The sequence below is a fragment of the Adiantum capillus-veneris genome, chromosome 23 (assembly GCF_014529385.1).
Source record: "Adiantum capillus-veneris isolate H3 chromosome 23, ASM1452938v2, whole genome shotgun sequence".
Taxonomy (NCBI): domain Eukaryota; kingdom Viridiplantae; phylum Streptophyta; class Polypodiopsida; order Polypodiales; family Pteridaceae; genus Adiantum; species Adiantum capillus-veneris.
In genome coordinates this window covers 87156414-87178647 of record NC_140953.1, presented here as the reverse complement: position 1 = coordinate 87178647, position 22234 = coordinate 87156414, and the positions used below count along the sequence as shown (strand labels likewise).

At 45.4% G+C, this 22234-nt stretch overlaps 1 protein-coding gene across 3 annotated transcripts in view; it reads right to left on the bottom strand.

The window, feature by feature from the left end:
- LOC147428117 (transglycosylase) overlaps positions 1-22234 on the bottom strand; it is a 174461-nt gene that overhangs the window by 101446 nt on the left and 50781 nt on the right. For all 3 annotated transcript variants that reach the window (XM_086496310.1, XM_086496308.1, XM_086496309.1), the window contains one exon: positions 5696-5818. In XM_086496310.1, coding sequence (XP_086352436.1) covers positions 5696-5818 — 123 coding nt within the window. The remainder of the gene's footprint in view (positions 1-5695; positions 5819-22234) is intronic.

Sequence of the window (22234 nt, the reverse complement as noted above, 5' to 3'; positions counted from 1 at the left end):
CTTCTCTGTTGAGACCACGACCCCTACAGAGCATAGTAACAGGGGACGGAGGGGACGGACCCTAGGGACGGGGGACGCCCATTTCCGGGACGGGGACGGGTGGGGACGGGTGGGGACGGACGGGAAAAGAGCTGCCAAGTGGGAACGCAGGCAAAACGTCCCGAGGACGGCAGGGAACGGTAGGGGACGGAGGGGACGAAGGGAACGGCAGGGGATGGGAGGGGACTTTTTTTAAAATTTGAAAACCTGATCATTTCTAGAGGCTAGTTTCTCTCCAATAGCCATATGTTTGAACTTCAAAGCACCCCAATGGCTATAAAAGCCACCCTTTGGGTCCTCATTTCTCGATGTTTTATTAGCACATTTGCGTCTATATGACTCATGTTCTTTGGTCTATTTAGTGTAAATTTGTAGTCAAAGTGATGCTCTATGTATGTGGCATGTGTATAGGTCAAAAAATGCCAAAAAAACTATTCTTTTTTTTTTGCCGTCCCGACCCCCGTCCCCGTTTCCTGACTTTTGCCGTCCCGTCCCCGTTCCCATCCCCGTTCCCGACCCCGACCCGCCGTCCCATGTAACTATGCTACAGAGGGATACAAATCTCCTAGCATGGTCGTATGCATCCTCTATGGAGAGACCTTTGAAAGTGTGAAACTTGATGCTCACCTTAGACAGAACGCTTGTCAGCTCCTCCATGGCTATCTGCTCCTAAGCTTGTTGCTCAAGAGGTTGTTGTAACACAATGGGTGAGAATTATAGTGGGGAAGGTGATCTGGGAGGGAAAAACTGGTTGAGGGATTGGAGGTAGCTGCGGAGGGAGGTAGGGGTAATGGGGCTGGTGGACTTCTACTAGGCACAAAGCGTTGGCGCTTCCAATGATAGTACTTCAGAGGACTCAGTAGTGGACTTTATTGCTCTTTTCATTGCCTTGTATGTGTCATGCAGTAGGCAAAAGCCCACCCGAGCTTTGGACATGAGGACCTTTAACTTACTCAACACTGGTCCAGACTCCACTAGAGCAGGGCAAGTGACTAGACCACACAAGAGACTAGACCAGACGAGTGACTAGACCAAGACGAGAGACTAGACCAGCTGGTCTAGACTAAGATGGACCAGACCAAGATGGTCAATGCCGAGACCAAGCTGGACCAGAGCAGTCGAGACTAGTAGACCAACACAGGCGAGAGCTTAAACCAGCTAGCTCCTCGACCTGTAGGCGCAACGGAGTGAGACTTCAGTTGAGGTCCCACCGGGTGTGCCAAAAATGAGAGCACCTGTAGTAGAGATAATGTGTAGTTCTCTCGATAGTGGGTGCTCCTCAGTGCATTGTGCGTGAAATCTCACTCCAACATAGAAACACTGAAAACATTGTAGAGAATGAATAACAGAGCGAGCACAGCGACTCAACAATAGAACAACGACTCAATAGTAGAACCTGAACAACATGGGACTCGACTAACTCAAAGGAACCAGTACAGACTTTGGCATGGCAGCACACAGCTCCACGTCCAAAACTCACGGGTACAATGGGGGTGTCGAGGCTCAAAGGTGCAGGGATGGTGCAGACGTGTTATGCATGAACTCAAAGACGCCAGACTCAAGACGCTCGACCTCGGCAATCCTTGCGACTTGCCCTCGCTGCTAGGGACATATCCCCTGACCTTTATCAGCTTTCTTATGTTTGTTTCTAGAACCTTTTCATATTTGAACACATTGGTGTTCACCCTGATGTATCGACTTCTTCTTGTGGGTTTTCCTTCTTTGAAGGTTTCCCACTTGTAAATTAATCAAATGCACTTACTAAAAAAAGTGTGTACACACAAATACACATACATATGTATATATGTATGTATATATACATATATTTACACGTATATATATATATATATATATATATATATATATATATATATATATATATATATATATATATATATATATATATATATGTGTGCGTAAGTGTGTACATACACACAATACCCGTATGTATACGTATGTATGTATATAAATATGTACATAATGCATGCATGCGTACATACGTGTGTGTGTGTGTGTGTGTGTGTGTGTGTGTGTGTGTGTGTGTGTGTGTGTGTGTGTGTGTGTGTTTCATTAAAATTTTAACATCTTTGAGTTTCAAGCTTGCAGATATAGCATGTTACATGCTATGAACCTAATGCACCACAAACTCACTCACAAGCAAGCCCACATGTTTTGCAATTCAGTTACTATGAACCTGATTCAAGTAAACAAAGCTCAAATTGGGGCGGGGGGGGGGGCGGTGGGGGGGGGGGCGCAGTAGAGAAGCTCTTAAGAGTGTTTTTCTTAAAGCCAAGGTTAGGACACCTTGCTAAAACCAATTACTAAGGCATGGTTAAGTTTTGAGCAAAACTTTGTTTTGTTTCAGCCGTTTCACCTCCAGGCATTTCAGTGACCAAGTGAAATGTTTTGGACGTTTCAGCCATTTCGCGTTCGAGGGCCATTGAAACGCGATCTTCCAAATTACCACAGCCGTTAAGATGCGAGCATAGGTGATTGCATCTGGAGAGATGCGCTCGCTTCACATTAGCTGAAAACAGCCCAGAGCTGCCCCGCCCCAAATCGGCATACCCCGCAATCATTCCATTCTAAGACTTGGCAGCTCCTCAAGAACTCTTTGTGCTTTCTGAAGTACACTACATCTTCGTGGCCCTGCCCCCGTTCTGCATATCCTGAAATCAGAGCACTCCAAGAGTCAACAGTCCATACAAGAAGCTCCACAAGCATTTTTTGTGCTTTCTGAAGTACACCATATTTGGCATACATGTTGACCAAGGCAAGGCCAAGCACAACATTTTTTATCAGCAGCCCCTGACTAACAATACCATCGTGAATTTTGTTGCCCGCATGGCTTCAAGACAAATGGATAGGTGATTGCATCTAGTGGATGCCCTCGCTTCGCATATACTGAAAACAGCCCAGGGCTTCCTGGCCCTGCCACACTTAGCAAACATGTCGACCAAGGCCATGCCAAGCATAATGTTTTTTCTTGACAGCCCCTGACTAACAATATCATCATGAGTTCTTTTGCCCATCTCAGTGTCTTCCAAATTGCCTCATGCCTTCAAGATGCAAGCATAGGTGATTGCATCTAGAGAGATGCACTCACTTCACATCAGCTGAAAACAGTTCAGAGCTTCCTAGCCCCGCCTCTATTCGGCACATCTTGTAATCAGTGCATTCTAATACTTAACATTCCGAACAGGCAGCTCCTCAAGAACTCATTATCCTTTCTGAAGTAGTACACATCTTCCTAGCCCTGCCCTTGTTCCGCATATCCTGCAATCAATACATTCCAAGAGTTGACATTCCGTACAAGAAGCTCCTCCAGCACTTTTTGTTCTTTCTGAAGTACACTATATTTGGCATACATGTTGACCCTGCCGAGAAATGCCCAGAGCTTTTTGGCCCTGCCGCTGCCGCTGTTGAGCAAACCTCACAATCAGTGCGTTCCAAGAGACGACATTCCGGACAGAAAGCTCCAAAAGCACTTTTTGTGCTTTCTCAAGAGCACCACATCTGGCATACATGTTGATCAAGGCAGTGCTAAGCACGCAACCCCTGTCTAACAATATCATCGTTGCTCATATTGGAGTCCTGAGTAGTGCCACATGCTTTCAAGGTGCAAGCATAGGTGATTACATCAGGAGAAATGCCCTCGCTTTGCATCCTGAAAACAGCCAGCCAGAGCTTCCTGGCCCTGTCCCTGTTGGGCGTATCCCGCAATCAATGCACTTCAAGAGACAACATTCTGGGCATACATGTCTACCAAGGCAGTGCCACATGCCTTCAAGACGAAAGCACAGGTGATTGCATCTGGAGAGATGCACTCGCTTCGCATCTGCTGAAAACAGCCCAGGGCTCCCTGGCCCTGCCACATTTGGATACCTGCTTTAAGGTTGTACGCAACTGCAACCATTGACGTCCAGCATAGCTGGTTTTTCTCCAAGCCAATGGAATTTTCATAGGGAGTTGGCTAATGTAAATGTGTTTATTTGTTGGAGTATGTGCTTTTATACATCCACAGAAGAAATGGCTAATTTGAAAATGAGAAGCTCTTAAATCAAGGGTCATATATATCCCTTGGGACTCATATTCAGATGTCACTTCCATGTTGAAGTATGTGCTTTTATACATCCACATAAGAAATGACTAATTTGAAAATGAGAAGCTCTTAAATCAAGGGTCATATATATCCCTTGGGACTCATATTCAGATGTCACTTCCATGTAAAGACTTGCAAAGAAGTGTCTACTTCAATTCAGAATTAACCCTCTGTTGGTGAAGATAGAGTGAGGAAGATGTTCTTCATTTTCATTTCAGGTGCAGTAATGCTAGTGTTTTTTTCTTGTATTGTTGTCTACTCTTTTCTTTAAACGGAATCAAATCAATAGTGTGATCTTTAGGACGCTCAGGAGGTAACTCTCCTGGTAAGCCTTCAGAGAAACAGTCAGCTTGAGCTTGCAAAAATTCTTGTCGTTCCTTCTCAAGGTCGGACAAATTTGACATTTTCTTGTCATCTATCTCATGTAAGAAGATCGAGTAAACAAACAGACTAGATTTCATTAATCTGGAAATGGCCAAAGCCGATACAAGTGGGACTGACTCGCCCTTCAATATTACATCAGGTAACGTAAGGGGGCCAATAGAATGGCGGCCCAAATTCCAGTGAAGGTAAACCCCAATAATGTTGCGCCCAAACTTCTTCACACGTGCGTCAAAGTGACGAGCTGGTTACCGTGTCGACTCCTCAACACTCGCGTGAATGGTTCAAGACTGCTGCTCTACTGGCCCTCGTATGTAATATTACTCTTTTGCATCAATCCGATGCTGCACTGGCAAATTACAGAGCACAACCTCACCTGAAGCTTTTTCTCTAAGTGAATCGAGCTGAGCGAAAAAGATAATGCAAGCGAAAACTTGGTCATTTTACAGGTGAAAAAGCGCTCCTTGTCAACTTTGGTGCCACAAGACTGGCTCCCTCACCTTATCTTTCTACCCTTTTCATTCTTCAAGGTTGCTTTTCTCGCCCTGTACTCAACCACCACATTGTTCTTGTGGAAAAGGGATTCCCAAAAGGACGTCACACCCCTCCAAAGGCATGATTTAAAAGTCGTCGTTCCCTAGATACCCCTGGCAATGCAACCGAAGTTTGCCTATCACAGGTGTAATGGCAATATCCGGTCTGGGTGCTGCTAGAACTGCCTCAGCTTGAGAAATCGGGAAGGTGAGAAGAACAAGTTGTTTGCTAGTGTGGGCATGTGTGTGTGTGTGTGGGGTGGTGGTGGTTTCTTTTGTTTTTTTTTTTTTCGGGGGCAGGGGGGGGGCGGGGAAGGGGCGGGGGTTGATAATTGGGGTACCACAAAGCGTGACTTGCAGGCTAGGACTAATCTCAGAGTGTGACGAGTATTAACCTTAATCTTCGGATCTTTTTGTGATTGCCAACCCCAATTCAGTGTGTGTGAAAACTATTCAGTAGCATACATCAAGTCATTGACCAGAAATGCTATATTCACCATAGAGCAAGGCTCAGAATATCAAGAGTTGATTGTATGAACATTGACTTGAAAGAGATCAGCATTGCCTGCTTATGACACTAGATGCTCACTTAGACTTTGTCGCATGAAATTGCAGAGACATACTAACAAACACGAATTACCTTTGGTCTAGCAAGCTTTGCTTGGCTTTGAGATACTTATTCCAATAAACTAATGTTGACTGGCTGGTTACATTATTTGGCCCACCATTATAAGCTCGAACCATAAACTCTTCATTTTGAATTCTGTCCATTTAAGAAACAAAATACAAGTCATTATTACATTTTCACCTGGAGTGCTGTTCTTAATTGGAAATATAAATCAATTACTGCCTATGTCTCTATCTATCAAACCAAAATTAAGAGTTAATTAATTAGAAGAACAAGTTCATCTTTCTATTTCAACAAAACCAATTACTGCCTATAACTCTATCTATCAAAAAAAAAATTACAAGTTGATTAATTAGAAGAACAAGTTCATCTTTCTATTTCCAAAAAAAAAACTCAAGAGAGTAGACACAATGATAAAGAGTATGAGTGAAATTGGAAATTGGAGACACACGCACACACATACCTATAGGTCAGAAAAGTCTGAACTTACTAATAGACTCGAAAGACTAAAACGCTTACACAAAAACAAAAGCAAAGCAGACAAGACAAAGGATAAAGAAGAATAAATAAATCATTTGTTTTTAAATGAAAATAGATTAAAAGAAAGCAAATTTTCACTTGAAACTGCTCTTAAAAAATGCATAAATGAGAGTAACTTACTTGACCGAAACTTTGAAAACTTCAGATCTCCACCATCTCGACAATACCTAACAGGCCAGTAGCTTTTGACATGAGCCGCAAAAAGGAGAAATTTGACTACTCTATCACCTGGCTTTTGGGTATATAAAGGCAGATGTCACTCTTCCCCTATCAAAGTTCACATCTTCCATGTACCACCTCGCGGGGATGAGGCCATTGACTCTCGGGTTGGCTTCTCTTTTCCCTTGTGCATGGGAGAGGTCAGTAGGAGTGGTCAATGGATAGTGTTTCCAGCTATATCGAGACTCAGGTCTTGGAGTTCTCGCATCACTTGAGGCATCTGGGAATGCCTGATTTTCTTAAGGCCTTTTGGCCTCTAGCACGCTTTGCACTATCGGTATCAGATGGTTTTGCTGTTATAGCAGCTTCAATTTACTGAGCTTCCCACGAGGCTTGTATCATTGAATGTTCAAGGACTCAGTGAACCACAATTTTTGCCTACCGGGGTTGCTTGAGTCGGCAATTGCAGCGATGTTTGGTGGGTGCATGCATTGACATTTTGATCCTTCAGGTGGACCATTTGTGCGAGAGCCGTATTTGGCGTGGTGAATTACTTCGCGGTCAGAATGTGACTTTTTGATCTGCAAGCTTTGGCACTAGGGGCGCCCAAGGAGGTGTATGTATCTCAATTGTGGATTCCTTGAGGCATGCTATTGTGGACAAGGGTTATTGTGCCTGACAAGCCCCAATGGCTTACCATCCGTTTTCAGGGAGAGTTGACTGGCTTGTTGAATGTCTACGCACCCAACCAATTGAATGCTCTAGCACAGTTTTGGGCTGCTATTGTTGGGGCCATTCATGCTCTGGAGCACTAGCGTTGGGGGAGACTTCAACATGCTTGAGAAAAACAAAGGTTATGGTGTTTAACACCACCACGGTGGGTCAGGAGGCCAGCACCCATTTTTACATATGGCCAGGAGATGGTGGAGTATACAGATGCACACACCTATCTTGGGGTAGTCTTCAGTGGACCAGTGTTTTCATTGAGGGGATAGCAGAAAAAACTAGATCGACGAGAGCTCATGCAGCCTTGGGAGGATTGGAGAAGATGTGTTCGCAGGTTCAGATGCAGGATCCTCAAACAAAGCTGTCGCTTTTTGACACTCTAGTGGCTTCAGCTAGTTCAGATTTGGGGACTTTCAATGGACCACCATGGCAGATCTAGTAGCATTGATGGATGGAGATGTATGGACAGGCCTCTAGTCTCTATGATCTCTCGGCTGATTCGGGCTAAGGCCTCAATGCCACATGAGACTATTACAGCCGAGCTAGCTGCCCTCCCTCTCGTAGTTCAGGCCCTTACTAGATCAGTTTCCTTCATGCATCATTTATGGGACCTCCCCAGAGACAGATATGCTCGGCGAGCCCTTGAGTCATCCCGACAGCTAGCGCTACAGGGGGACACAGCATGCTGGTATGGACAGATGACATCATGGTTTCAGTCACATGGCTTGCTGCTTCAGCATAGACTGCATCCATTCCTCCAGTACTCCTTGGATGCACCCACACACGGACAGAGATCACTAGACTTATACGTTAGGGTTTGATTGAATTAGATACCAGAAGCACATGGATACAGCAGGTACAAGAGTTGGGCCCGAAGATGGCTTTCTATAGAGAGCATCTTCTCCAACTACCAGAGGATGGATGATCAGACCGGCCTATATGGACACTCATTTATCCTTTGGGATACAATGTGCTATTGGTCAAATGCGCACATCATCGCATCAACTAGAGATTGAGACTGGCAGATTTGGGAGAGTACTAGCAAGCCAGGATATGCCAGTTGTGTCATATAGAGCCAGACATAGAGTTACATCACATTTGTCATTGTCGGGTATACTATGAGATACGAGACTGCTTTCACTTTCTATTCAAAGAGGGATTTGAATTGTTGGCTAGAGTTATGAGATATCAAGATCACATATGCCTTGGGTTGTTTTTGCGAGAGCTACGCAAACACACGGAGAGTCTTTTAAGGAGACCACGCAGTGGGAGACATTCACAGAGGGAAATCACTCGCTTCTTTAGAGTAGGGACTCAACCGCCAAATAAGCATGCTTCATAGCAGACTTCAAAGCCCACTTATACCAGAGGTATATTAGTGGACAGAGCCACTGAGCTCGAGAGAGCTAGATGCCCACATCAATGAGGGCAACCACGACATCAACGGAGGCCTTATCAGAGGATCAAGACTATTCTAGCACAACATGGGAGACGCCCAATACGACTATTTACAGAGGCGGACATTGACAAAGCTCTTTCGAGACCAATGCAATACTTTCTTGGACAACACCCGATGCCGAGCATCCTCTGGCATTGATGATGATGATGATGGTTTGACAATTTTAGTCTTTTGGTTTAATCTTTCACTATACTTCATTTTATTTTTGTACCCAAACATTGGATTAGATCCACAAGGATTGTATCAATTTGGTCTTATAGGTCATTTTGGCCTTTTGAAGACGTTTAATATAACATTTCATTTCATTCAATATAACATTTCATTTAATATAACCTTTCATTTCATTCAATATAACATTTCAATTCATTTCATCTTTTGAAGACGTTTAATATAACATTGCTGATGATATTGTGTTGCTCTCTGACTCACCAGAGGGTATGCAGCGACAGCTGCGTGCATTACACAGTTTTGCAAAGGATAGTGGATTATATGTAAACCTTGGTAAAACCAAGTTTATGGTGTTTAACACCACACCATAGTGGACCAGGAGATCAGCACAGACTTTCACATATGGTCGGGAGATAGTAGAGTATACAAATGCATACACTTACCTTGCGGTTGTCCTCATTGGGGCGAGGTTTTCTTTGGGGAGAGCAGCAGATACTAGATTGACTAGAGCTTATGCGGCCTTGGGAAACTTGGAGAGGATGTGTTCGCAGGTTCAGTTCCAGGAAACTCGGACAAAGTTATGGCTCTTTGATACTTTTGAACTGGCCCGTAGGGCGGGAGGCTTTGGCTTTCACCCGAAATTCTTTACTTTACTTCAGACACACACACACACACACACACACACACACACACACACACACACAGAGAGAGAGAGAGAGAGAGAGAGAGAGAGAGAGAGAGAGTACGTTGCAAAAGGAACCTGCGATGGGAATTAACACTGAAGTACACACACAGCTCGAAAGCTAGAATGCTCCGAGCAGATGCCGACAACCTGTAGGCCCCAAAATTGGCGCCCCTTTCGGTATTTCTTTATACTTTGAGAGGGTAAATTACAAAGTAGAGTCCTGGGAATTCTTCACCTGTATCCAACTAGATACCACCTGTTTTGGTCAAATTTCGACAGCATAACAACCCCAAAACTTGCGCAAAACCAATTCCCCTGTTGGAACTTACTTCCACTGGCATAGACCCTCTGGTTCCAACCCAAAAACAGTAAATTCAGCACGCTGTATTTACTGGTTTTTGCCCTGTTTTCAGCCCTAAACAGTCCCCGAACTGTCCTCTGCCAGTGGGGCACTGTTACCCATGGTTCTCGTGTCCGTATGGCTGAAAAACAGCTCATAACCAGCGATGAAAATGCACCTGTACGGTGAGGTTATGACCCTCACTGGTGCCTGCTTGCAATTAGCTACCCTTGTTCCTGCTCAAGGAGGCTCTTGCCTCAGCACAAAAGCATGAAACCACACAGCTGTACATCAGCCAAATGAAAAGCCCTCTTGTGGGGCATCACATAACTGCACGTAGGGCAGAGAGAGAGCACTGTGTAGTGTGCAGGTCATCACTCCTAGCACCACATTGTACATAGAGTGGAAAGGAAGCACTCCATAACTCTTAACCTATGACAGGTTTCACAAATGAGGCATCCCCCCAGCATAAATCGAGCGCCCCCTCTTTTGCGCTCGACCTGTAATGTATCTGTTAACAAATAGATGCAAAAAGAGAAGAGTTTCATGGCTGCCAAAACCTACATATCGATGAAAACGCAGCAAAGGCTGGAATCAGAGTTATCAGCCTCCAAAACTGCTCCAAAAAGTCAATTACGAGTTCTGTTCTCCCAGACTTGGTAAATTGGTCAAAAAGTGCCCCTTGGCACTCATGCATGCAATTTCCCCGCATTGGGCTTCTTACTTAAAAATCTCTCAATTGGTGCATCGGTTGACTTTGCAGCAGAGTCATTCTGAAGCTAATGACGCGAATAGATTTCGTGGCCCAAAATAGCAGTTCCCTAAATTTTAGGGGATGCTTCCGTTGGACTCCCACTGGTTATCTAACCATCAATCCCCACTGGGACCGCATCCAAAAATGCAATGTAGGCCAGTTGTCGGGTACTTTCCTTTGGTGACCCCACCTTGACATTGTACCTTTATTGAGTTCACTTCCTAGTATCCACCAACTTACTAAGTGCGACGGGGGTACCTACATGATCTTGAACTGAACCTAGACATCCTTTTACTTTATGAGTTCCAATGCCGACCAACTTCCCATATGCAGGTGAAACTACCGTTCACATTGGCCATACAATGTCCGACCATTTACAACTTCAAAAAGAGGGTCTCAAAAATTAAACAAAAATCATTGGAAACAAACCAACAACTAAGGTTAGCAGTTGCCACGTCCTCGTGACACTTTAGTAGCCTCAGCTATGTTGTATGGGGTGCAGATATGGGGACCTTCGGTAGGCCAGGATGGTTGGAGACGTATGTAGAGGCCCTTGGTATCTATGTTCTCTTGACTGATCAGAGCCAAGTCCTCCGTACCCCACGCTATCATTCGAGCAGAGCTAGTTGCCCCTCCTATGGAGATTAAGGCAATTACCAGGTCTCCTTTGTGCACACCTTGTGGGATAGTACTAGAGACAGATATGCTAGACTGGCCCTTGAGTCTTCTAGGCAGTTAGCTCTTCAAGGGGACACTTCATGCTGGTATGCACAGATGACATCATGGTTTTAGACGCATGGCTTCACCATGGACAGGTTGCCCCCTTTCCAATACTCTCTTCAGGCAACCTCCATGTCTCTTACACGGGTGGAGATTACTAGACTCATTCTTCAAGACCTTATCCAGCTGAATACCGGGAGGACATGGATAGAGCCGCAAGAGGAGTTGGGCATGAAGATGGCTTTCTATAGAGAGAATATTCTCCACCTCACAAGAGATGGGTTTGTGATTCGACCCAGCTACATGGACACACATATATCTCATGGTTTGCGGTGTGCCATTGGTCAGATATGCACATCCTCACATCAGTGGGAGATTGAGACTGGTAGATTCATAGGGATACCAGCAAATAGCAGGATATGCCGCTTATGCCAGCTAGAGCCAGAGATAGAGCTACATCACATATGTCATTGCACAATGTATTATGAGATACGGGGCCGTTTCCACTGCTAATTCAGAGAGGGTTTCGATCCTTTCTCCAGGGTTATGAGTTATGAGGATCAGAGATGTCTTGGGCTATATCTACTTGAGCTACACAGATATAGAGACACTTTACTGGGGAGAGCTAGAGAGAGACAGTCCCAGAGACAAATTACAGCTTTCTTTTCACTAGATATGGGACAGCCAGAGCAGCAGCCATCACTGCAGAGCTCGGCCCACACTCATCCAACCACTACCGGCACTCTCATCGACCGAGCACTAGAGCTACGAAGATCGAGACGGCCACGATTGATGAGAGGGGCTACACGGCATCGACGGAGATTACAGCAAAAGATTCGAGCCATACTCTCTCGACATCCAGAGTGCAGATGAGGATGGATTCTAGTAGTAGTAGTAATTTTGTTCTATTTCTTTTGTACCTAGACATGGTATCAGATTCACTATTTTGTAACAGATTGGTCTCATAGGTCATTTTGGCCTTTTAAGGACGTTAATATAACCTCTCTCTCTCTCTCTCTCTCTCTCTCTCTCTCTCTCTCTCTCTCTCTCTCTCACATATGCACAGATGACATCATGGTTTCAGACGCATGGCTTCACTATGGACAGCAGACTGCCCCCTTTCCAGTACTCTCTTCAGGGACCCTTGATGTCTCTTACACGGGTGGAGATTACTAGACTCATTCATCAGGACTTGATCCAGCTGGATACCAGGAGGACAAGGATAGAGCCACCACAAGAGTTGGGCACGAAGATGGATTTCTACAGAGAGCATCTTCTCCACCTCACAGGAGATGGATTTGTGATTTAACCCAGCTACATGGACACAATAGTTGCGGTGTGCGATTGGTCAGATACGCACATCCTCACATCAACTGGAGATTGAGACTGGTAGATTCAGAGGGATACCAGCGGACAGCAAGATATGCCGCTCATGCCAGCTAGAGCCAGAGACAGAGCTACATTATATATGTCATTGGACAATGTACTATGAGATACGGGACCGTTTCTGCTGCTTATTCAGAGAGGGTTTCGGTCCTTTCTCTAGGGATCAGAGATGTCTTGGGCTATATCTACTTGAGTTACACAAATATAGAGACACTTTACTGGGGAGAGCTAGAGAGAGAGTCCTAGAGACAGATTACAGATTTCTTTTCACTAGATATGGGACAGCCAGAGGAGCAGACATCACTCTCTCTTACCCCCCTTCCAATACTCTCTTGAGGCTCATCACTGGCAATCACACGAACGGAGATTAATAAAATCATCCGCCAAGATCTTATACAGTTGGACACTAAGAGGACATGGGTAGACCCTACACAAGAATTGGGCACGAAGATGGCCGACTACAAAGAAAACTTCCTACAGCTATCTGAAGATGGTTTTGTGATTCACCCGAACTACATGGATACCCACCTGTCGCATGGTTTGAGATGTGCTATTGGTCAGATTCGTACATCCTCACACCAGCTGGAAATTGAATTTGGCAAATTTAGGGGAATCCCACCTGAGAGCAGAATTTGCAAGTTATGCGGAATGGAGCCAAAGACAGAATTACACTACATATGCCATTGCACCGTATACTATGAGATACGTGGGCGTTTCCATTGCCTATTTAAAGAAGTCTTTGGACCTCTAGATAGAGTCATGCAATACCAAGATCAAAGGTGCCTAGGCCTGTACCTACTGGAACTACATCGGCACAGGGATAATCTAATGAGAAGAAAAAGAGCACTACAACCTCAGAGGCAGATCACAGATTTCTTCGGATCGGGAGAAGCAGGAATGGAAGGAGAAGCAAGAGGCCAGAAGCGAGCACAAAGGAATACCCACATTCATACCAAAGGCACCCTCATTGACAGGGCGACTTAGCTTAGGAAATCGAGACGACCACGACCGAGATGCAGAAGCACGCTTCACCGGAGGAGACTACAACAAAGGATTAGAATCATTCTAGCCAGACACCCAGAATGCTCCTAAGAAGTTTATCTAATACTTTGTATTTAGTTTTTCGCATTTATTTTCACAATCTCACACTTTTCAGACATTGTACCAGATTCACCACATTTGTATCAGTTTGGTCTCATAGGTCACTCTGGCCTTTTGAAGACGTTAATAATAAATATAACATTTCATTTCATCTCATCTCATCTCTCTCTCTCTCTCTCTCTCTCTCTCTCTCTCTCTCTCTCTCTCTCTCTCTCTCTCTCTCTCTCTCTCTCTCTCTCTCTCTCTAGTAGAGACTCAAGAGAGACATGGCGTTCTTTCATGAACACTCCCATCCCCCAGTGATTACTTTTGATGTGTGGGGTGAGTATGGAACATCCTTATATACAGTCCCTGGACTGACACCCCTTCCAGATCCTCCTGAGCCATGCCCATCTACGAGTACCTTCTTTACCACTGAGATGGTAAAGATGCCCATTGACAGGATGAGGCCCAAGAGGGCATATGATCATGATGGTCTAATAGCAGAGCACCTTATACATGCTAGAGATGTGCTGGCACAGATTCTTGCAATTCTATTCAATCGTGTCACGTGTGAGGGTCTACCTGAGACTTGAAGACTGTCTACTATTGTGCCTATCCTCAAGGCAGGTGATCCTACAAAGCCTAGAAACTATTGTACTATTATGATTCGACACACATTGGCACGGTTGTATGCATCTATCCTTGAGCAGCAGTTGAGCATATGGGCAGAAAGTGAGGACATATGAGCAGTGGGACAGGCCAGTTTTAGGAGAGGCTTCTCCACTCTTTACCATATTCTGACACTCAGAGCCATCATTGAGGAGGGTACGGCACATGTCACAAAAAACAAAAAAAAAAAAAAGTGATGACGTGGCAAGACCCTAGCAGATGATTTATGACTCTATAAGTTGACCCAACCTATGGTCCCTTTCGGATGGGGCCCAAGGGACACAAGGTTGTTAAAAATAAGCCAAGGAGATGAAATTGCGCAAGAGGTGTTGACGTGGCAGTTGTACGGACAATCTACGTTTTGCAATGATTGATGACATGGCAGCTTGTAGCGGAGATAATGCGTCGTGCCCTCTATAGTGGGTGCTCCTCAGCGCAATGTGCATGATGTCTCACTCCACAGAATGCAAACACAGAAGACAATGAGCAACACAGCAATAACAGTAAGACTCAGCAAAACCTGAACATGAACAGCATGAACATCGACAAAGTAATGATGTGCTGAAGAAGTAATGACCCCGGCTCAATGAGGTAAGCTGACCAGAAAGTAGAAAGTAGGTAGGGGAGGGGTGAGGGGGTTGGGTTACATAGGGGTGAGAGGAGAAGGGTGGGTCGGTAGGGGTGAGGGGGGGAAAGGGGGTGGGTAGGGGTAGGGGCGAGGGGGGGCCACATAGGGGCAAGGGGGGGGCTAGATAGGGGCCAGAGGGGGAGAAAGGGGTGGGAAGGGGCGACGGGGGCTAGATAGGGGCGAGGGCGAAGGAGGGGGTGGGTATGGGCGAGTAGGGGGAGGGTAGCGGCGAGGGCAAGGGAGGGGGTGGGTAGGGGCGAGGGGATAGGGGGTAGATAGGGGCGAGAGGGTGTGAGGGGGTGATGTAGGTGTAACAGACTTGGACACTCCAAGTCAAGAATCAACCGCGACAGCACCAAATAACCACTTCAAGACAATTCACAAATCACAATAATTTGCACTAGCCCGGCGGAGTTCCGTGCCTAGAGATATTGGCCCCAAAGACTGGTGCCCCTTTCCGTATTTCCTTTTATATTAATCAGATCAAAGTACAAGAGTGTGGCTATGGTTTCACTCTCAGACTCTGCGTCCAGATGCTCTGAGGAGTGAAGCCCTTTCCACATATTTAAAGGTACAAGGGATGCCCAAAAGCAGAGCCCCAAAAGCTTTTAAAAATTAAAAAGCCTCACTTCTCTCTCCCCCTCTCTTAGAGAGTATCTTTTTTTTTAACAAAAAAAAAAGCAGGTTCTCTCTCTCTCTTGGCGTGGAGCCCAAAAAGCAAGCCAAAAGCTGTCAGCGCAATTTGCGGCACAAAATCCGGCGCAAATTACGGAAATCCGTACGGCCCTACCACGTGGCACCCCCGGCAGCTTTTAGGGTTTCTGAATTAGGGTTTCAGCCTGAAATTAGGGTTTGCTGAAAATTAGGGTTTTTGGCAAATTTTAGGGTTTGCAATAATTTTAGGGTTTCTGATGTCCGCCACGTCATCACTTTGTGACATACCCCCCTCTTGAAAGCATTGTAATCGACTGCGATTACGCCTGCAAAACCGACAAAAGCCATAAACCATCTTAGCAGACACTGACTGTTAGTACCTACGTACTAGGAACACACATCTAGCACATGTACCAAAATGACAGTCACATCACATGACATTCAACATTAATTCGGATCTTAGACCATGATTTATCGGCAATGTAGCTAGCAATCACATCTAGGTCCAATCGGGACCTCATCGATGTCCGATTGACTAACCCCTATTGCAACCATGTCTATTCGAGATCAATCAGACCAAAATGCTGCAGTCATTTCGTCTATGAGTTCCTCCACTCACAAGATGTCAAGAACAAATCAGTATCATTATCAGGAATTCCATTTCATAAAGTCATACAGCAGAATACTGTCAGCTCTCAGTATCCCTGAAGCTCAAAGAGACATCAGTGACTCTAGTATCTAAATCAAGGCATCTGTTGACAAAGGAGTGGAGTGACTCCCCTCTTGTGCATCCCACTGCACCAGATCTCCGGCCAAGCTGAATTCTAGGTTCCATTTGGAGTAGACTATGCTAAACCAAAAGCATCGAGGTAAAGTTTCACAATCTGAGGAGTATCTGCTAGGTCCTCCTGCTCCATCCACTTCGCATCAAGTGCAGGATAATTCTTGAACTTAACCAAGAACCGCCGTCGGACTTTACCCTTATTCTTCGTATCCTTATGTGCCAAAATCTGTTCAGGAACAAGGATCTCCTCGTTTTCTTCCACTTCGGGTTGCTCATCAGGCTCCCCATCATCAGGCACATCACCTTTAAAAGGTTTCAAGAGACTCACATGGAAAGCATTGTGAATCCTCCAAGTTTCTGGCGGTTTCAATCGGAAGGAGACATCATTTATCTTTTCAGTAATCTGGAAAGGGCCATAGTATCGCATACTAAGCTTTGGAAAAAGCCTCTCCTTTCTCTTTTTCTTTCGTAGGCGTGCCTTCTCAAAACGTAAGAGCACCCAATCATCCTCCTTCAATTTTATGTCGCGCCGATGGCGATCTGCTGCCTTTTTCTATCGTTCTTGAGACTTCTGCAAAGTCTCGCGAACCTTGGCAAAAGCCGTATCCAGATCTCGCATATATTCATCCGCTTCAAAGATCTTATCTTTCGTGCTCAGGAAGGGTGGAACCTTCACAGCACCTTCAACAATCTCAAATGGCGCCTTCCCCGTTGAAAAGTGTATCGTGTTATTATAGGCAAATTCCACCAAAGGTAAATATCTTTCCCATTGAGTCTTCTGATCTGAAACATAAGACTTCAATAAATCTAGAACCACTGAATTGGCAATCTCGGATTGCCCGTCAGTCTGCGGGTGGAACGATGACGAGAACTGCAACCGCGTGCCAATGTTCTCTCAAATTGCCTTCCAAAATAAACTCGTAAATCTGGGGTCTCTATCGGAGACAATCGTCTCAGGCATGCCATGTAATTTGAAAATCTGGGCCACTAACAGTCTCGCTAAGTGATCCGGCTTGACTGTTTTCTTCACTGGAATGAAATGAGCCTGTTTGCTAAATCTGTCAATAACAGTCCAGATACCATCTTGACCACTCTGTGTTCTCAGGAGATAAAAAATTAAATCCATCGCTATACTTTCCCAGGGGCGAGTGGGTATGGGTAAAGGCTGTAACAATCCCTGTGCCTTATGCCTGTCAAACTTGACCTTCTGGCATACCAAGCAACTGCGCACAAACTCTTCCACATCTTTCTTGAGTCTCGGCCAAAAGAAGTATCTCTCTACCCCTTTCATGGTGGTAGCAATGCCGCGGTGACCCGTAAAAGGTGGACAGTGGCATTCAGTCATAAACTTTTCCCTCAACGGCTGTGTAACGAACAACATAGTCTTTTTCATCAAGTAGCCTTCCCAAAGGGAGTATCTAGCTACTGTTTCCCCATCCCATATCCGTGTGAGAATATCTGCAAAATCTGTATCTGTGGCATACCGTTCGACCATATCCTTGAAGCTCCTATGATGTATCGCGGAAATCGCCAGAACCAACGGTTTCCGAGACCAAGCATCTGCCACCACATTCTTTTGTCCCTGCACATGGACAATCTAGAAGTGGAACTGTGACAAGATGTTCGCCCACCGCATCTGCTTTTCCGAAAGCTGCTTCTGTGACAAGTAGTAGCACAAACTCTGATGGTCTATGAAGACAGTAAAATCCGCTCCGAGTAGGTAATGCCGCCACTGAGTAAGAGCATGGATAACCGCCAAAAGCTCTTTCTCATAAATCTGTGTTGTCATCTCCGGCCTAGAGAACAAACGGCTCTCGTAAGCTATGACATGGCCTTCTTGCATCAAGACCGCACCCAGACTACGACCACAAGCATCACAATATACTTCAAATGACTTCTGCAAGTCCAGCAAAATCAAAATAGGTCCCGTAGTCAATTTCTCTTTCAATGTCTGAAAGGCAGTCACCTCTGTGGGTCCTCACGAAAAAAGTACTCCTTTCTATGTCAAGATATGCAAAGGGGAAGCAACCTCTGCAAACTTTCATATGAACCGCCTGTAGTACGAACACAGTCCCAAGAAGCTTCTAACTTCATGGACATTCCTCAAGTCGGGCCAATCACGGATAGTCTCTATCTTGGCCGGATCCATTTGCACTCCTGCTGCTGCTGACACAATGTGTCCCAAAAAGTGTATCTCTGCTAGGAAAAATTCACTTTTCTTTGCATTAATCACTAACTTGTGATCTCGTAATGCCTTAACGACCTAAAGCAGATGATCTCTGTGTTCTCCCTCATTCTTGGAGAAAACAATGATGTCGTCAAAGAAAGTGCCAACAAATAGCCAGTACTCTCGAAAAATCCTATCCATCATCCGGTTAAATTTCGCAGGACCATTGGTTAAGCCAAAAGGCATCACCAAAAACTCAAATAACCCAAAAGTCGCCCGAAAAGCTGTCCTGTAGACGTCTCCCGGCGCTATCCTGATCTGATGATATCCACTGTTCAAGTCAATCCTGCTAAAGCACAAGGATCCCTGTGACCTGTCGAGTATATCATCGATCCGAGGAATCGGAAATTTGTTCTTGATGGTGATTTTGTTGAGAGCTCTATAATCGATGCAGATTCTCCAAGATCCGTCTTTCTTCAAAACCAACAACACTAGAGAGCAATACGGTGAAGTACTAGGCTGGACAAGACCCTTTGCCAAGAGGTCTTTCACTTGGTTCATAATCTCTTCATTTTGTGCTCGGCTCACACGATAGGGTGGCCGGTTCGGTGGTGTACTACCAGGCATCAGATCAATGGTATGATCTTCAGGCCCTCTGAAAAGCAATCGGCATGAGTGTGGAGAAAAATCTTGGCGTTCTTTTGATCAGGTCAAAACATATTCAACCTTTATCCATCATTCAGTTCTCTCCCAAAATTATGAGTAAGAAACTGAAGTTCATCAAGTACAATCTCTAAGCCCTTCATTTATCAAAGTCGCTTTCTCGGCCGAGTAGTTAACCACGGCGTAGTTCTTGTGGTACCAAGGGATCCTGAGTAGAACGTCCCTCGCGTGCCCTAAACACCCCTGTCATTGCAAACGAAGTTTGCCAATGCTCGGTGTAATGGAAACATCCCATCCGGGTGCCAGTCGAACTACCTCCGCCTGTGGCATCAGTCTGTCGGGCGTAATTCCAAATCGAGCCGCCAATTCCAAGTAAAAAGAAGTTGGCCTTGGCTCCTTCAAAAGAGCTTCCTGATCCTTCACTTTGCACCAAAAAGCGGCAAAGTTTGTACTTTCATCCATGGTGTCGGGATCAGTACCCACACAATCTAGAACTAGTCTTGTTTTCATCTTGCCTTTTCGTACACGATCCTCAGCTGCTCTCGAGCTCTCAGGCCTTTCGTCGTCCTTGTCATTCTGTTCTTTCTGTGCCTTTTTAGGGCACTTCGCGGAGATATGTCCAATTTCCCGCATCCAAAGCACTTCCCCTCCTTGATGAAGCGAGTCCGCTCCTTAGGAGTAAGCATGGGTCGTGCATCCTTTTTCTCTTGGTTGCTCTTTCTTTTTCTACTTTCATTCCAAGAAGCCTGTCCGGTTCGTTGTGTCGTGACCTCATCTGTGGGGTAGGTCAGACTACCAGAGTGAATTGCAAAGCCCCGCTTCACATGACTCATCAACTCCTGAATAGAAGTTGACTTCTGTTCCAAGCAGTGGTCTCGGATCTCTATAGGTAGACCCAAGGTAAACCGCTCAATCTGTTGTCTAAACGAGATCTTCTTGAATGAAGAGGCGGGTAGAAAAGAGCTCCAGAATCTTTCACTATAAGCATTGATTGTATCTTTCTTGGTCATCCGAAGATGGTTCCAAGCAGCTCGTATATCTCGTTCATATTCTTGCGTCAACCAAGAAGAAATAAAAAGCTTCTTAAATTTCAGCCATTTAACTAGCGCAGTCTTGTTTAAAAGAAGCGTGGACCACCAAGTACGAGCATTCCTCTTAAAGTAAGAGGCAGCTCTCCGAATCTTGGAGTGCTCTGAATAGCGTCCTCCCGCAAAAGCGATGTCAAACTGCTGTATGAACGACAAAGCCTTCGAAGCATCTGAGTATCCTAAAAAAGTATCAAACTTGATCGAGTGGCCACCTTCCTTAAACTCTCGGACTTTCTTGCTTTTATCTTCGAGAAAGTCATATTGGTTAGCTTTGTAAAATAAAATTCTTCTTGTTCGCATAAAAGTTCTGAGCTGTCTGTAGACGAGTCCTCAGTAGAACTGTCAATCTCTGAGCGAGATGTAGCCTTCTTTGCCTTTTTCTTGCCCTTTCCGAAGCTTTCTTTCTTGCTTCGCTTTTTGCTTTTTCTGTCTTCTTCGCTCGAGTCTGAGGAGCTAGTAGAACTGTCAGAAGAAGAAGAAGAAGAAGAAGAAGAACTGGGTACTCCTTCAAATCGAACACGCTTCTTCTGCTTCTTTGCCCTGTCAAAAGTCGACTGACGAACCAAATAACCTCGAAAGTCAGTGCTTTTCTTTTGCTTTTTGCCCTGCTTTTGCACGTCGAAAAGCTGAGCAACCCGTGCATCAACCACATTCTCCAGTTCCTCCTCCGTATATTTCTTGGAGGCAGAAGGTTTCTTGAGAGCGGGTTTCGGGAGTGGTGTTGTGGTTCTTTGCCACTCCGTCTGTACCTCTTCCAAAGAGGTCTGGTTCATATATTTTGCCATCTTCGGGTCCTTGGCAAAATTGAGCATCATCTTTGTTGCATCATCAATCAATTTTCGACGCTCCATCTCTCGTTGCTCCGCTGGAGTAGGCCTAGGCGGGCCATACTCCGTGTCGGAATCTTCGTTGTGATCCCTGCCCGCATCTCCAGATGCAGAGGGAGTCGACTGATCATTGCCTGAAGTCATAGGTGCCACGGGAAAAAAATTGGGGATCGGATTTCCCGTAGAAGAGAAATCGGCCGTGCTCTGATACCACTGTAACAGACTTGGACACTCCAAGTCAAGAATCAACCGCGACAGCACCAAATAACCACTTCAAAACAATTCACAGATCACAATAGATTTGCACTGGCCCGGCGGAGTTCCGTGCCTAGAGATATTGGCCCCAAAGACTGGAGCCCCTTTCAGTATTTCCTTTTATATTAATCAGATCAAAGTACAAGAGTATGGCTAGGGTTTCACTCTCAGACTCTGCGTCCAAATGCTCTGAGAAGTGAAGCCCTCTCCACATATTTGAAGGTACAAGGGATGCCCAAAAGCAGAGCCCCAAAAGCTTTTAAAAATTAAAAAGCCTCAGTTCTCTCTCTCCCTCTCTTAGAGAGTATCTTTTTTTTTACCAAAAAAAAGCAGGTTCTCTCTCTCTCTTGGCGTGGAGCCCAAAAAGCAAGCCAAAAGCTGTCAGCACAATTTGCGGCGCAAATTCCGGAAATCCGTACGGCCCTGCCACGGCACTCCCGGCAGCTTTTAGGGTTTCTAAATTAGGGTTTCAGCCTGAAATTAGGGTTTGCTGCAAATTAGGGTTTCTGGCAGATTTTAGGGTTCGCAGGAATTTTAGGGTTTCAGTCAGAAATTAGGGTTTCTACTGTCCACCACGTCATCACTTTGTGACAATAGGGGCGAGTAGGGGGAGGGTAGGGGCGACGGCAAGGGAGGGGGTTGGTAGGGGCGAGGGGATACGGGGTAGATAGGGGCGAGAGGGTGTGAGGGGGTGGGTAGGAGCGAGTAGGGGGAGGTTAGGGGCAAGGCGATAGGGGGTAGATAGGGGGGAGAGGGTGTGAGGGTGGTAGGGCGAGGAGGGGATAGGGTCTAGAGG